The sequence below is a fragment of the Lissotriton helveticus genome, chromosome 9 (genome assembly GCF_964261635.1).
Source record: "Lissotriton helveticus chromosome 9, aLisHel1.1, whole genome shotgun sequence".
Lineage (NCBI taxonomy): Eukaryota > Metazoa > Chordata > Amphibia > Caudata > Salamandridae > Lissotriton > Lissotriton helveticus.
Genome location: NC_136070.1, coordinates 916,572,586 through 916,588,584, shown reverse-complemented (window position 1 = coordinate 916,588,584; position 15,999 = coordinate 916,572,586). Strand labels below are relative to the sequence as shown.

General features: G+C 42.6%; 1 protein-coding gene across 1 annotated transcript in view; it reads left to right on the top strand.

The window, feature by feature from the left end:
* Positions 1-15,999, top strand: part of RYR1 (ryanodine receptor 1) — a 1,073,089-nt gene that overhangs the window by 666,559 nt on the left and 390,531 nt on the right. Inside the window, exon 70 of the mRNA XM_078661091.1 lies at positions 7,848-7,940. Within this exon, the coding sequence (XP_078517217.1) occupies positions 7,848-7,940 (93 nt within the window). The remainder of the gene's footprint in view (positions 1-7,847; positions 7,941-15,999) is intronic.

Below are 15,999 nucleotides of genomic sequence, written 5' to 3'. Positions count from 1 at the left end.
CTACATTTGCAGGCTTCCATATACAATGCCTTCAGTACACAGATGACACTTTATTATTCATTCACACCGTGGTTGGGCTGTAGTGATCACAGGCGGCCCTCGCTTGCTACTGTGCCGAAAACAAATTTGAAGTTAATTATTCCAAAATGATAATCATGGTTTGTGGAGCCAGATATAAACGTGCAGCCAAATGTAATTTTACAATGAATAATGTGGTATTGCAACAAGTGACATGCCTTAAATATCTGGCCATTTATTTTAACAATATGGCTCTCATGTCTCCCATCTAGGGTACCTACAGGACTCAGCTTTGTCAATGATAGCGAGTTTTAAAAAATTTGCCTCCAAGATGAGTGGCCCTGATTTAACAGGCATCTGTAAAGTAATTAACATCAAATGTATGCCATCACTAATGCATCAGCATAAAAGTAGAGGTTCTGTCACGGAGAAGCAATTGCTTTAAATCAGTAGGATGTATCCACATAGACAAAAGGAACATTGATTGACATCCTTTAAAACAAACATTTAAAATAGACAACAACACTGTTTTTTATAGCAGTTAGAAATGACCGATATATTTAAAGTCATATATTGTCTGAGTTTAGTACATAGGAACATTCAGACCAAATACAGACTACGGACAATGTTTTGTAACATATACATACATGTGTAGAAATGCGCCTCAAAATAATACAGGTGCTATGACAACAGACAATAAAAGACAATGAACACAATTAACATGTGTCCACCTAAGTTTTGGTTAGCGTCCAAATATAGTTGATGCCCTTAGAAACGACATGTGTATTTCATGCTGTCTTATATCTGTCTAGTTAGGTATGGTACGCTTTCTGTTCTTATCACGTCGACTTTTTGACCCCCAAAAGAACGGGTGTAAGTGGGCAACATCACTATGGGGTCTTTATTAGACTGTTAGGTGTTTTGGAGCAAAGGTGCTATCAGCGCATTCGAGGCGCAAGAGGAAGAAGAGGATTGACGTCAACTAGAGGAAGCTCTTCCGATTCCAACTACATTCACACAACCAGGAGGAGTATCGAAAAATATACTGCATCAAACATATAGACAACCGGCTCTTACAGCCTACTCAAGACAGGCTACCCAAAAAAGGCTAGGACTATAAGGTCAAGAATCCTCCAGAAAACATAGAGGCAAATTTGGCACTGGTCATTTATTCTCCCTGCAACAAGTAGGCAGAAGGCTTTCCAACTATTTAGACAATAGGAGATCTGTTACATCAGATCAGTGGGTGTTGAACACAATTCAGTATGGCCACACTATAAAATTCGTTCAAAAACCTCCTTGAAATGCACCACGGAGGAGGTTGCATGAACATCAAAAGTTGGAAATTATTTCACTACTGAAAAAGGAAGATATAGAAGAAGTCCCTGTCAATCAGAAAGACACCAGATTTTATTAAAATCGTTTTTGATCAGAAAGAAATCCGGCCTGTAGCGACAAGTTTCAGATCTTCTGCAGTTGAACAATTATCTGAAAAGAAAACAATACTGTCAGATGGTGACTGCTGGAGATTCTTCAGTTGATGCACTGGGGAGATTTCTTGACATCATTCGATCCTCAAGATGATTATTTTTACATCCCCATACATCTAAAGCACAGAAGATATCTAAGGTTTGAGGTGGCCGTTTGTCATTACTGATTCAAGGTATTTCCATTTGGCCTCATACTTAAAGATCAGGTTATAAAAGGCCCATCTTGTATAATCAACAGATCCACAGTTGTATGTCTTCAATTCTTCGATAGTCTAGGATTGACTCTAAAATCCAAAGAAGAATAACGTTTTTGGGAGCAGTCCTGGATATGGACATGTGCAAAGGCATACCCTACAAAGGAGAGAATATAAAATATATCAAATCTAGCTCCTTTTCTAGTGGAAAGAATGTCGTTTTCAGTTTGAAGATACAAATAATTTCTGGGAATGGTGTTCTCCTGCATTACCCTCATTCACAACTGCCGACTTCACATGCAGCCTTTTCAGAAGTAGTTAGAAAAAACAATTGCTACAAGCCCACAGGTCTGTTAAAGACATTATCCAGATAAATCTCAGAATGAAACAAGCCATGATATGGTGAATGCATAAATAAAACATATATTCAGGCCTAACTTTCCCAAGCCTTCCACTACAATTTGTCATAAACACAGATGCATCTCTAGGGGGATGGAAGGCACACTTACAAGAGCTCGAACTATGCTGCCTATTGTCACCCCAAGAAACAAAACTTCATACCAACTTGTTGGAGTTAAGAGCAGAAGCCTCAAAACTTCAGACCTTCCTGCTAAGAATAAAGAATTCTGCAGTACTGGTATGAACAGACAATAGAAAAACAATGTTTTATTTAAACAAACAAGGAGGAACAAGATCACACCTCTTGTGATCAGAAGTGCAGAAGATACGGAAGTGGGTCCCGATTCACAAAAGTAATCTGAGACAAAACCCTAACTTTACTACTCCTAAATACCCTTTGTGAATACTGAAAGTCTTAAAGTTAGGATTTTGTCTCAGATTACTTTTGTGAATCGGGCCCGTGGTTATTACAACACCAAGTTACATCAAAGGTGTGGCATGCTCCTGGAGTAAACAGTCAGTGGGCATACTCTTTGAGCAGGACAAACAAGGACTGCCACGAATAGGAATTATAACAGAGTCAAATCAATTACGTTTTTCTAATTCAGGGTCACTCACGATTAGATTTGTTTGCGACATGTCACAATCGCACATGCAATTTTTTGCCAGGAAATAGCCTCAAAAAGGGCAGTGTGGAAATGCTTTCCAGATGGCCTGGAGAGGAATATTCACATATGAATTCCCTCCTATCCTCTGGTTTCAAGAGTATTAAAAAGGATGAAAGAAGAGCCATGCTGCATCATTCCAGTAGCTTTTTCTTGGCCAAGATACATTTTGGCTCACATAGATTCAATACATTCTGTTCAAACCAGTACTGTGCCTAATGACAATGAATGATGGCCAGATTGTTGATACTATGTCAACATCTCTAAATTTAGCAGCTTGGCTCCTGAATACAATGAGTTTGGTCAATAAGTTATTTCTCATGATTGTAGAAGCATTTTAGCATTTATAGAGTAAAGATGACCAGGTCCTGTATGTGGTGCTCTTCAAAGGGGATTTGTGTATATTTCCACCAGAACAAATATTACCATATGTATTACTCCTTGCATGTTCAGGTCTCTCCCATAATCCAGATAAAGTTTACCTGACAGCATTTTCACACTTAAGGAGAGCTACTGGAAAACTGTTGATTTGGTCCACCAGAACTGGTTAAGAGTTTATGAAAGGACAATTCAGAGCCTAACCTCCGATGCGACAACCATCTGTCTTTTGGCAGCTCAATATTGTTCTTTCTCAATTGATGAAGCTTCCTTTTGAACCTGTTCATAAAGTGGATATCAAATGTCTCTCCTGGAAGATAGTTTTATTATTAGCTTTGACATCAGATTGCAGAGTGAGTTAAATTCAGGGCTTCACTATAAAGGGTCCATATTTGCAGGTTTTGAAATGATAGAGTGATACTGAGGACAAATCCCCACTTTATTCCAAGCATCTATCAAACTATTATGTTAATGAACCGATTGTTCTCAATTGACAAAGAAAGTCCCTGTGTTTTTGGAGCAGCCTCAAATTGCTGAGGGAAATAGTCCCAAAGGGGTTTTCTTACACAGAATCTATTGCGGGCGGAAACAGCAGTGAGCCAATAACAGTAAGCACTAAACAGTCAAATGTAATCGAATAATAAGCATAAACAACGGGATAGAAAATCAATTCGTGATTTATTTGGACCTCCCAAATGGGTTACAATCTAAAAATAATTAAAAACAACTAAAACAACCTATTGTATAAAAGGGTTGAGATATCAAATTAATATGTTAAAAGAAAATCAAGACAATTCAATATACAAAACAAGTCGACGCGGCGTTTCGGTGGCGTCGACTTGTTTTGTATATTGAATTGTCTTGATTTTCTTTTAACATATTAATTTGATATCTCAACCCTTTTATACAATAGGTTGTTTTAGTTGTTTTTAATTATTTTTAGATTGTAACCCATTTGGGAGGTCCAAATAAATCACGAATTGATTTTCTATCCCGTTGTTTATGCTTATTATTCGATTACATTTGACTGTTTAGTGCTTACTGTTATTGGCTCACTGCTGTTTCCGCCCCGCAATAGATTCTGTGTAGGAAAACCCCTTTGGGACTATTTCCCTCAGCAATTTGAGGCTGCTCCAAAAACACAGGGACTTTCTTTGTCAATCTTAACTCCCCCTCCCTGACATCCGTCACCAGGGGATCCTCCATTTGTTTGAAACCGATTGTTCTCAAGACATACTTTTTAGAATCCATCAACTGCAGCAGAAAAAGCACTACATATTTTGGACGTGAAGCATTGGTTGAAATTCTATCTTGAGCAAGCAGAGAATTTTAGGAAGTCTGCTCAGCTCCTTGTAGCCTATGGACCCCCAGGGAAAGATAATCTTTTATCAAGAAGCAGCAACTCTAGGTGGGTTTCTGCAGTCATAGTGTTTTGTCACCAAAAGGCTGGATGTCCTTTAGATGCAAACATCAAGGCTCATACAACATTAAAAATGTCTATGTGTGTTGCCTTATTTGCAAGAGTGTCATTGACAAACATCTGCAGAGCTGCCATGTGGAAAAATAGGCATGCAGTCATGCATCAATATTGCCTGAACAACATAACAAACAAGGATGCATCTCTGAGTCAAGCGGTCCCTCGCGGTCTTTTTCAATGAGGTGAGCCGTTTTTAGATAAATAAATTATTGTATTATGTACTTCAGACTTCCATGTAAACCATGCTCAATCTTTTTAGATAACTACTTGCTACTCACATTCAAGAATGGGAATCTATGAAAGATTAAGTACTGAAGAAAAAACAACTAACCTTTTTGAATACTGTGGTTCCTCAGTATTGATATCTTTCATGGATTCACATGCAATACTTCCTCCTCTCTTATAGGAGATCACCTTCTTTCAGGCCTCTTTTAGGCTTGTAATACTTGTGCTAAGAAATCTGAGGTACGGTGGCCCTTGAGGGAAAGAGTGCTTCAAGAGCTGCATTCAGATTGCCTGTGTTTGGCCATTATTAAACTAATATGAATTGGCTAACAATGTCACTTTTTAAAGCTGTACTATGCAATACTTTCTTGTCACTGCTTGTTATAATTGCCATGCGCCTTCCACCTCGATGACAGGAAAGATTCAAGCATGTGAATCCATGGAAGATATCAATACTGGAGCACCACAGTGTACAGGTAAGTAACATTTAGTTATTAAACTGAACTTTGAAAGGTTGTTGGACTTTAGAGAGGGGTTATTAATCAATGGGGTAATCTCGACTGTGAAATAAAAGAACAATTGAATGAGCTTTTGACTTGGTAGCATGGGGTATGGTGAAGTGATTTTCTGTAATAATGGCTCATTATGCATGGACCATCTGGCAAGAGCTTGGTGTTCTCTTAATAATAGGAGCTGTAACATCTTCTAGGAAACCATTTATATGGAGAAAAAGCTTGGCAAACACATGACTATAATAACCTCCTACATGGTCTATTTGTTAAACTGGATCTATGGGTTGTATAATTTTATTACATGCTTTGGTTATATTGAATAAACTAGATGTGTTAGAAGCTAGTTGTATCAGGTTCATTATATGCATTCATTGCCTTAAACTTTGGGAACCTCCATTTGCTGCCCAAAGTTCACAGGGGCTGTTGCCCTGCATACACACTGACCAACATTTCATGTAGTCTCTTGTGCCTTAAATCATTAATTGGTAACGTCTTGCTCCAGGCTTACTGACCGTTTACCTGAATTAATCTATGGTCCTAGTTGATAGATTTCCATAGTGCAAAGGCACATTGGTATGCAAACCAGTGAACTCAGCAGGGATACTTCAATGGGCGAATTCGATTAAAATGCCTCTTGGCTTTCTGACCAGTGTACTACTGCAGCACAGATCATAGATGTTGTTATAGGTTTCAGCTGACACTGCAAAACAAATGTTTGCTTAGCAGACTTTATTTTACCTTAAGCTTAAATTGACTTTTTCTGATAGAGACTCCTTAACAACAGAATCCTCACCTTATGAATATTACCCAAGCGTTAAACTAGATCCAGAAACTATTCCACTATATGGCTCCATTCCAATGCTTTTCAGCTCTGGAAATGGCATGCAGGCCCTACGTAGGCACTACTCCTGCGCACCGATGTCAGTTAATTTCTTTATGTACCACCGGTTGCAGATCCAGAGATGTTTCTTGTCTCTTTGAGACATATTTTACCTCAACAAAATTACAGTGTGCAAGGGAAATGTCACCTCCCAAGATGACAAGGTTTAAACCCTGTGAGGACTGTCACAGGCAAATATCTGTGCCAGATCTTCATCAGGTTTGCATGTGGTGCCTGAAGTCAAGTCATGATTTAAAGGCCTGCAGTAACTGTGTGACGTTGAACTCAAAAGCCACGCAGGACTGCAAGGTAAAACTCTACGTCACTAAGCACCAAAAAACTCCTTATTGGGGTCAGTCCGAGTTCAGAGCCCAGTCTCAGTACTGTTCCTGGTCACACAAAAAATCCAAGTGAGATTCAGCCCCTTCACACCACTGAGAAGGTGCAAGGGTGGCACCATATTTCCTGATCTCGCTCCTGAAGACAGTATACTTTGGTACAAATCCTGCAACTTGTCCAGGCACATACTGAGTTTCCATGGCTATTTCTGACATTGAGGCAGATCCAAGAGTTTCATGAGGCCATGGTCTAACGCTTCAGGTCCTTCTGACTCCTTCTAGTGTGCCTGTGGGCTCCAAGGAGCCAAGAGGCCCTCCATCTGGGTTACTGCTTGTGGGTTCTCACTGCTTGCCAGTTGGACCCTCAGAACCTTCCCTGGGTCCTCTACTGAGTCTGCCTCCAGCTCCACGTTGCTTCCTGAAGCATAGTAGCCAATGCCTACTCCATCGTTGCCCATGGACCAGGTGCCCATTGTTCTCTCCAACTGAATGGGCGCTGCTACAACCTCGGCCGAGGCCTCACCTGGTTTCCTTTGAACCACAACCTGTGCTGGACATCCCACCTCCACAGGAAGATCCCAACAGTGCATTCCTTGTTTGGCACAGATTCTGATAACAATTAAGGCAAAGGTGATGAAATTGACCAACCCTACCATGAAGTGAATTGGTATGATGACCTCCAAGAGGTCAGTGGCTTTGATTGCAGTACCCCCTGGGATACCTTTCTCTTTCCCTTTGGCATTTATGCTAGCAACTAATATACACAGTGACACCATTGTGAACCACATGGTACATTGTATTGTCAGCAATTTATGTTCACTGCATCCTGTACATTGATTGTATTATGAACTTTAAGCTATGTCACTTGAAATATGTGCATATGCTATAATACAAATCAGTGTTGTAAAATAAGTTCTCTGTTCCGTTGTGAGAAAATAATTTATTAATTAGGGTGAATTGTAGCCCACCACAAGCAATAGGGTAATTACATTCTTAGTTCCAGTTGAAGGTTTCAGTATTTTAAACCTGAGCTCATCTCCTAGCTGCTATAGCACAGAGTAGACAAGCTTAATGTGGAGAAATTGTGTACCTTTTTCCCACTCTCCCACTCCACATTTTATCAGTTTAGCCCTTCTTCTTTCACCTTCTGAAGTTACAAAGTTATAACCTTCTTTTATCTCAATGATATAATTTTGTGTTTATGTGAACTATTATGTCCTCTGTGGACATCTCTCTTCATCTCTAACTTCATTGTTTATTTACACTGACAGAACTTCAAGCGAGAAGAACAGAACTTTGTGGTCCAGAACGAAATCAACAATATGTCTTTCCTGACAGCGGATAGTAAAAGCAAGATGTCCAAGGTAGTGTGTAATATTTTGTTTGGTAATCCTTGATCTCTTAGATAATCCCTAACCTCCCCATAGGTATTCTCTAACCTCTGCTTGGTGTAGTTTCTCTTTTCTATATTTAGCCCATCTGTAATCTTTTGGGTTATCTTTCATTCCCTCTATAATTATCTCTAAACTCATCCTGGGAAACCTATTTTCCTTTTGAGTTGTCTCTGTTCTCTGAATGGATTAACTCTGATGTCCCTTGGGTTACCTTTAAGGTCCTCTTGTGTAATCTCTTATCTTCTGGGTTATATCTACTCACCTCAGTTACTGCCACGGTCATTTTGTATGTCCTCTGAAGTGAACCTCACATAGTTTTGCAAATATATTTAATAATCATGTGAAGTCTGTCAGTTATAATCTTCTGGGTTTTATTTAATCTCTGGAAAGTAATTACTTTATCTGTTTTTATGTTTATTATTTCTAATTGGACCAACATACTACTGAAGTGTGATCAATGAGGACAGAATAATGTATATATCATCTAATGCACCCACTTCTTGATTACCAAAACACAGCCTTAATTTAAGTAGCAGATGTTGTTGTTTGAAACATGAAACCAGAATAGAGAGTATTTGACAGAGACTTCTAGCTGCAGGTTCCTTACCATCAGACTGGATCCGGAAATTCTTTGTGAGCAGTGCCCCTGCATGCTGGTAGGTGGTGTCGTTCAGCTCCATGTTATCCACACCGGAAATGATGTGCGTATTGCCTATATGGGTGCCACTCCAGTGTGCTGACATCAGTTCTGGGTTTTTTTCTGTGTCATCAGCCCAGATCCAGAGAAGAGCTACCCCCAGTCTTTTTTCACTGACCTTTTTTCGTCTTTATGTTTAGATTGTATTTGAGACTTTGGCTCTTAGTGCATTTGGATGTCAGCTTGTGGCATTTGTCATTGACAAATGTTGGTGACAAATCCACATTTGGTGTGCCTCTGGCGCTTGGAGCACGACCACGACAACAAGACCTGCATTAATTGCCACACCATGCACTCCAAAGCCTTGAGGAAGCTGTCCCTCAAGCTCCTTGCCGCTCGACGTGCGACGTTGCAATGCTCATTATCTCAGTCAAGAGAAAGGTCCAGAGAATGTTTGCTTGGCCACTTCATGCACCACACGCTCGTCGACCTCTTGCTCCACAGGCACAAGAAGAGCAAGAAGTCGAAGAGATCTTCGACTTTGCCACATCCATTGAGTTCATCTGATGAGATGAGTGATCGTCAGCGTTCGAGGCCTTGCTCTGTGGTAGAGCATGCTATTGGGCTGTCTCCACTCCTCCCAGAGATTCTGTTAAGTTATGTTATGTTATGTTATGTTACAATTTATTTGTTAAGCGCTCGTTCGCCCAAAGGCTTCATGGCGCTATCGCAAAGAACAAACCAGCATTACAAAACTCAGCAAACATAACAATTGAAAATTTCCGCAATAAGCCTGATTAAAAAGCCAAGTTTTTAAAGAATGTCTGAAAGTGAGGAGGTCTGGACTCATTTTTAAAGAAAACGGTAACGTGTTCCAAAAAGTGGCTGCCAGATGGTCAAAGCAGCAGCCGCCAAGACGTTTTTTTTTAAAAGAAGGAACAACCAATAAAGCTTTATTAGCAGAACGAAGGTTTAATGAAGGGTTATATCTGGAGACAAGGTTTTTTATAAATTTCGGACCTATGTCCTGTAAAGTTTTAAAAATGATGCATCCTGTTTTAAACGCAATTCGCTGTGCGACCGGCAGCCAATGAAGTTGTTTCAAGCCAGGTCTAATATACTGCAATTTTGCCTGTTTAAGAATAAGCCTGGCAGCTTGGTTCTGGGCAAGTTGGAGTCTTTTTTGCAGGCCCGCTGGAATTCCCAAGTAAAGACTGTTTGAGAAATCCAGTCGGGACAAGACAAGGGAAATGACAACCTGAATGAGTGCGGCTTGCGTGAGAAACTGGGCTATTTTTTTTCTTTTTTAAGTTGAAAGAAGCTAGCAGAGACTACTGTACCAACTTGTTTTTTCAAGGAAAGATCTGCACTAAGTGTGACTCCCAGACTTTTAACCGAGGGTATCTCATAGGTGGACCCCCCATGCTAGATGGCCAGAAGCATGGACTCCAGCTTAGTTCGCTTTTCCCAGGCAAGACAAGTTCTGTCTTGCCTGGGTTAAGCTTTAGATGATTTTCTGGGAGCTAGAGCGACTCCCGCCCAGTTACTCAAATTTTATGAGCCAGTGCATCATATATTTGAGCAGCCTGTCACCACTAGAGCACCTTTGGGTCTCATGGGCTGAGGAGGGACCCCTGCTGGTCTTCCACCGGAGGGTTCCCTTCTTGAACCAGTCAGGACCCTTGCTCCGACAAGGAGCCGAACTGGCATTGCCAAACGCCTGCTCTCTCCCTGACTGGGAGCAGACTCCCCATGAAGTAGGCAGTGCCTTATTCATATGACAGGCCTGGATTGGGAGATGAATTGGAGGTCTTCATGCACCCTTATGTATACCTGTTAGATGATTCAGAGGACAACTGGCATGACGATCTGATTGATGCCAGTATACTGGACACCTCCCCAGACACTGGCCGTTCTCTCTCCTTACCTGGGCAATGAAGGAGGGTGCCTCATTGGCAATGGTGGTGCAGAGGGCAGCTGAGGTCCTGGACCTTATGCTACCCTCAGTGACAGTCAAGATGAAGGCCTTGACTTAGGTTCTTCATCCGGAAGTTACCGCAACAGAACTGTTACTCCTTTTCAATGAAGCCATTACTGATTTCCTACTTGGGCCTGGTCCAAGCCTTGCACAGGGGATGCTGTGCATCTGACAATTGCCTGTCACCATCGCCCCACCCCACATCACCCCATTTTCCCTACCCAGCACCCCACCCTGGAGAGCTTTGTTGTCCAGACCTTTACCTCCAAAGTTAACCCTTCCACTACACCAGACACTGAATTCAAAAGGCTGGGCACCTTTGGGAAGAGGATAGTCTCTTCCGTCAGCTTGGCACTGCAGTCGGTGAACACTGCATGCCTTTTGGACCAATATGCTTGAACCATCTGGGACTTTGGTTGCACAAGTGCTGCCCAAGGTCTCGGAGGAGGCCTGAGCCGTACTCTTTCAAGCAAATGCTGATAAGAGAGACACAGCCAAGTTCACCATACAATGTGGGATGTATATGACCGGCTCACTGGGGCTACGGCCAGGTCCTTGGGCCTTTCCATGACCACTTGCCAACCCCCAGTCTGCCTTCTACCCCTTTCATGGACACAGGAGGGCTTCCAGTCGTGGCTTTACGTGCCAGCAAACTGCACAGTCTTTTCATGGCCGAGGATGCAGTTCCACAGACCACATAGGACAGGGAGCCAGAGGTAGAGCCAGACCACCACTCCGCTGTCATTCCCAGCCTCCAAACCCCTATGGTATGTCACCTGACCACCATGGGCATCCAGTTGGGGTGCAGGTTGGCTGGATACTCCATCACCTGCTCCACTAAAGGTCAATAACAGCTGACTGTTGGGCTTTGCAGCTAATACAAAGCTAGTACTCCTTCCCTTTTGTGGCCACCCCCACCCTTGCCTCCCACTTATGACCGGCTGATGGAGGACCACCTCTCCATGCTCCGTCATGAAGTGTTGGCTCTCTTGGCCAATCGAGCCACAGAGAGGGTGCCATCATCAGAAGTAGGTCATGGTTGCTATTCCCGCTACGTTCTGGTGCCCAAGGATGGAGGTCTTTGTCCTATTTTAGAGCTGCACCATCTCAATCTCCTCCTGAAAAAGGAGAAATTCAAAATGCTCACACCAGTGCATGTTTTGTCTGCCCTGAACCCAAGAGACTGGATGTTATCGTTGGACTTACAGGACTGTTATTTCCGCATCCCCGTCCTGCACTTTAAGTTTGCTGTGCTCCCTTTTGGCCTTACCAGCATCCCTTGAGTGTTCACAAAAGTGATGGTGATGGGTGCGGCTCATCTGTGGAGGTCATGGATTCCAGTCTTTCCCTACCTCTACGATTTGCTGTTGAAGGCGGTTTCACCCTAAGCAGTCTTCTCCCACATCCAGACTACGGCAAACCTTCTGCACTTGCTGGACTTCACTATCAATATGCCAAATTCACACCTGACTCGTCAGATACTCCCTTTCATCAGAGCTGTTCTGGACACAGTGCAGTTGCAAACCTATCCTCTAGAACAGCGAGTCTAGGATATTCAGGCTATGATACCGATGTTTCAGCCTCTATCCTGGATTATATTGAAAATGACTGAGGCTGTTGGGCCTCATAGACTCCTGCATCCTTCTTATGACACATGCTCATTGGCATATGAGGACTATGCAGTGGGACCTGAAGTTCTGGTGGGTATAGCAACAGAAGAGTCTCTCCGACATGGTCCAGATGACGGGGGGAACTGCAACAGACCTGCAGTGTTGACTTATGAACCGCGATTGGGTCAGTGAGAGGCCCCTCTCACTTCACCAACCAGCGCTGATTCTAGTGACTGATGCATCACTTCTGGGATTGGGCGGCCATTAGTTCGACTCAAAAAGAGTTTTGTCGTTCTACCTTGACCGCACAAGAGAGTTCCAGTTGGATTATCTAATAGGCTCTGCGCATGTCACTTCTAGCGCGGATAATGCCAACGATGCCACACAGAGCTGGCATGCAGGGGTACTGCTCCCGAAAAAATTTGGATCCAGTCTGACACCTGGGATTATTCTACAGTAGGGACTCTGCAGCTAGATAGATGTATCAGATAAGACATTAACAAAGGTAGGTAACTTGTTCATTATTCATATTTTGCAAACATGAAAAATTCAGGACATTGCCTTTTCTCTGCCAGACATGGAACTTAAAACCACTTGTTCTGATGAGTTTCTAGGTCTCAGTACACTGCCAAAATAGTTACCATCAAGCTTAGAAAACTAAACTATAAAGGTTGTACAGCTTAATCTGTTATAATACAATTTTGAGTTACATCCAAGCCACATATGGTAACTTTCTGATGTATGAGAACCAATTTGAAACCAAACTTTCTGACTTTGAAAAGCAACCTTAGGGTCACAAGCTGCCAAGGCTGAGTTAGAGCTGGGCGGACATAGTACTCTGTTGCAACCATGATAGAGTACCCTGTCTGCCAAAATGACAGTGTGTCTGCCCTATTTAGGGTTGGGAAGATCATCAGCTTTCTGTCAATGGTGCTATGTGACTCTGTTGACAGAAACCTTCCCTGATGGCGCACCAGATACGGACCATCGGAGGATGGGCATTACACCACCTGCCTTATTAAGGGTGCTGCTGTGATGTGCTTATTTTTTCTGTGGCGTTGATGGACACAAAAAACTAATAGTGGCCACCACATCCAAGAAAAAACTCCCTGGGTGTGAGGGTCATTCAGTGGTTGTTTTCCAATAACAAAGTGCTGCTTTGGGAATTTGTTTATGAAAGACAACATTTGAAAAAGTTTGGAGGACAACTGTCAAAACCAATGGGGGTCATCCACCGAATATTTTGTACCTTGAGAAAAACTGCCATAGTGGCAGTTCCTGGCGAGGTACATATATCACCACTGGGCTAGCTGTGATGTCTAACTTTGGCAGACAGTAGTCTGTCAGGGTGGTGGAGGTAATGTTCTTCAACACCCTGACAGATGGAGTACCGTCTGTCAATTCTAGATCCAGCCCAAAGTTACTTTTATCAATCCTTGTAATAATTTAGTTGTAGTATAATATCCTAATGACCACTTGAATGTTACTGGGGAGTGGCTCAATTTGCAAGCAGAACATTTCCAGGCCTTATTGTACCTCAGTTGCGATCATTAGCAACTCAGTTTGTAAAGTGTCTTTCTAGAATCCTGATAGCCTGAAAGTGTTGTGAACTAATTGATTTTGGATCCGATACCATAGGTACAAAAGCTTGCATTGGTTTCACTTTGCTAAAGATTCTTGAAAGAGTATTGTTTTACTCATGTTTCATAGTCTAAATGTTCTTTCAGCTCAACCTCCTATCTATGCATGTACAAATAATGTTTTTGGCAAGGATACTACTAGGACTCTAGAAAGGCAGGTGTGAGACATTGAATAGTTTAGATTTGAATGAAGCTGTCCTTTCTTGGTCTGTGCACTCCTCAGTGACTTCATTTGTCAGTGTTCATTTTCCAGCACTTTCACCAGACCTTAAACATGAAGAAGGCAGATCATATTATAATGTGTGTGACTGTTATCACTTTTAGCACTATTATAGGATACCCAGTAGCTGCAGAATTATGCAGAATGCTTGCAACTCATTACACATACCATTCTTATGAGAAAACTTTGTGGATAACATCCATTATCCATTATCCAGTATTGGATCCGTCATAGATTCACATTCCCAAGAGAGGTTGAATCCCTCAGATTTTCACTGCACGTCATGTGTGAATGGAGTCTCTCTGAGCTCTGCTCACTTTCTCTCATCTGAAAGCTATTTCAAACTTATTATTCTAATATGTCTGACAGAAAAGAAATGCCTTTACTACCTTCATCCCAAGCATGAGTTAAAAGAATGCAATATTTGTTGCTCTTTCTTCTCAAAAAACGTCTGTGGCTTCAGAAAACAAAAGCCCAGAAATCATCATCTGAGGAGGATAGTGACACCTCTTCTGGGTCTCACAAATGGGCTAGATTCAATGACGGAGCCTCAGAGGAGCCCAGGAAATCTGTGAAGACTTCTCATCAGCCTCACAGCTCTAAGAAAAAGGAGAAGCGAAAACATTCCTCTTCAGAAACATTCTTGCATGGTTCATCCACGCCATCTGCCAAGGATAAGGATCGCCCTCATACCTCCTCTACTGAGCCGTCCAAAAGGCATACATTGTCTTCCAAATCTCTCTCCACTATGCCTTCACCATCGACACTGGGATTGTTGACGACCACCAGCACTACCATCTCGGCGTTGAGACTGTCGATGGCAAAAACGAGAATTCAGGCACCAACGAAGTACCTACTGACGCCTCCGTCAACGACACTGCCGCCTACAATGCTTCCACCAATGATTCCGTCGACAACTGCCCGTCGATCCCGTCAATGGCGCTCCCGCCGACAGCAGTCCCATCGACGGTGGTCCCGGCGATGACGTTGGCGACACTAAAGGACATCTACATCCTTTTGACGACACTGTCGATGCCACAGTCGACAATCATTAAAGTTTCCAAGGTCACCAGAACCTTTTTACATCACCAAGCAAGGTCTCACCACTACCTCTAAGTCACCTGCTGGACATTGAGGATTCTGATGATGACAGCGGCCTTTTTAGTCCAGCGCACAGCCCGTCAGCCCTAAATGTTAAATGTCAGGAGGACAATGAAGATTATGAGGAGGAAGTACATTATTACCATTAGTACTATCCTCCACCTCCAAGACATTATCAGCCTTGCGGTTACTATTCCAACGCTCCACCTCAACGGGATACCCACATTTTCCTGCTTCCTTGGTACAGGACCTCTAGGCCATTCTTACAGACTGTCGGAGGCGTTTTCTACATCCCCTTGATCAACAGACTGAAGCACCACTTCAACCTCCCACCCCTCTTACTCCAGCGCCTCTCCCTTTGCCAGGTACTCCTTGAATGAGACCTACCTCTCATGTAGCAGTGCCACCTAGAGATCATCTATTATCATCTGATGATGAAAGAGAAGAGGATGAGATTCCTGCCTCATAACCAGCTTTAGACGAAGGGGATGACTACGTCCTACCAACACCATCTTCACCTCCGCACTACCTTCCGATTCGCGGCCTTAAGATGGTTTCCACAACTTAATGAACAGAACAGCAACGAGATTTCATCTTTCTATGTTGGTGAAACAATCTGACTGTTCTATGATTTTAAAGAACAGGCAAGAATGTCAGAACGCTCTGTACCGATTGTGGACTACATATGGCAGGAAGGAGTTGGGGTACTGAAGAACCCTGCCATAGTAAGGGCTGTCCTCCCTGGCATTGACAAAAAGTACAGGGCCCCTGAGGATTATTCTGCATGCTTGACCGGATATCCCAAGCCTGACTCAGTAATCTCTCAGGCAGCGCAACGTAGTT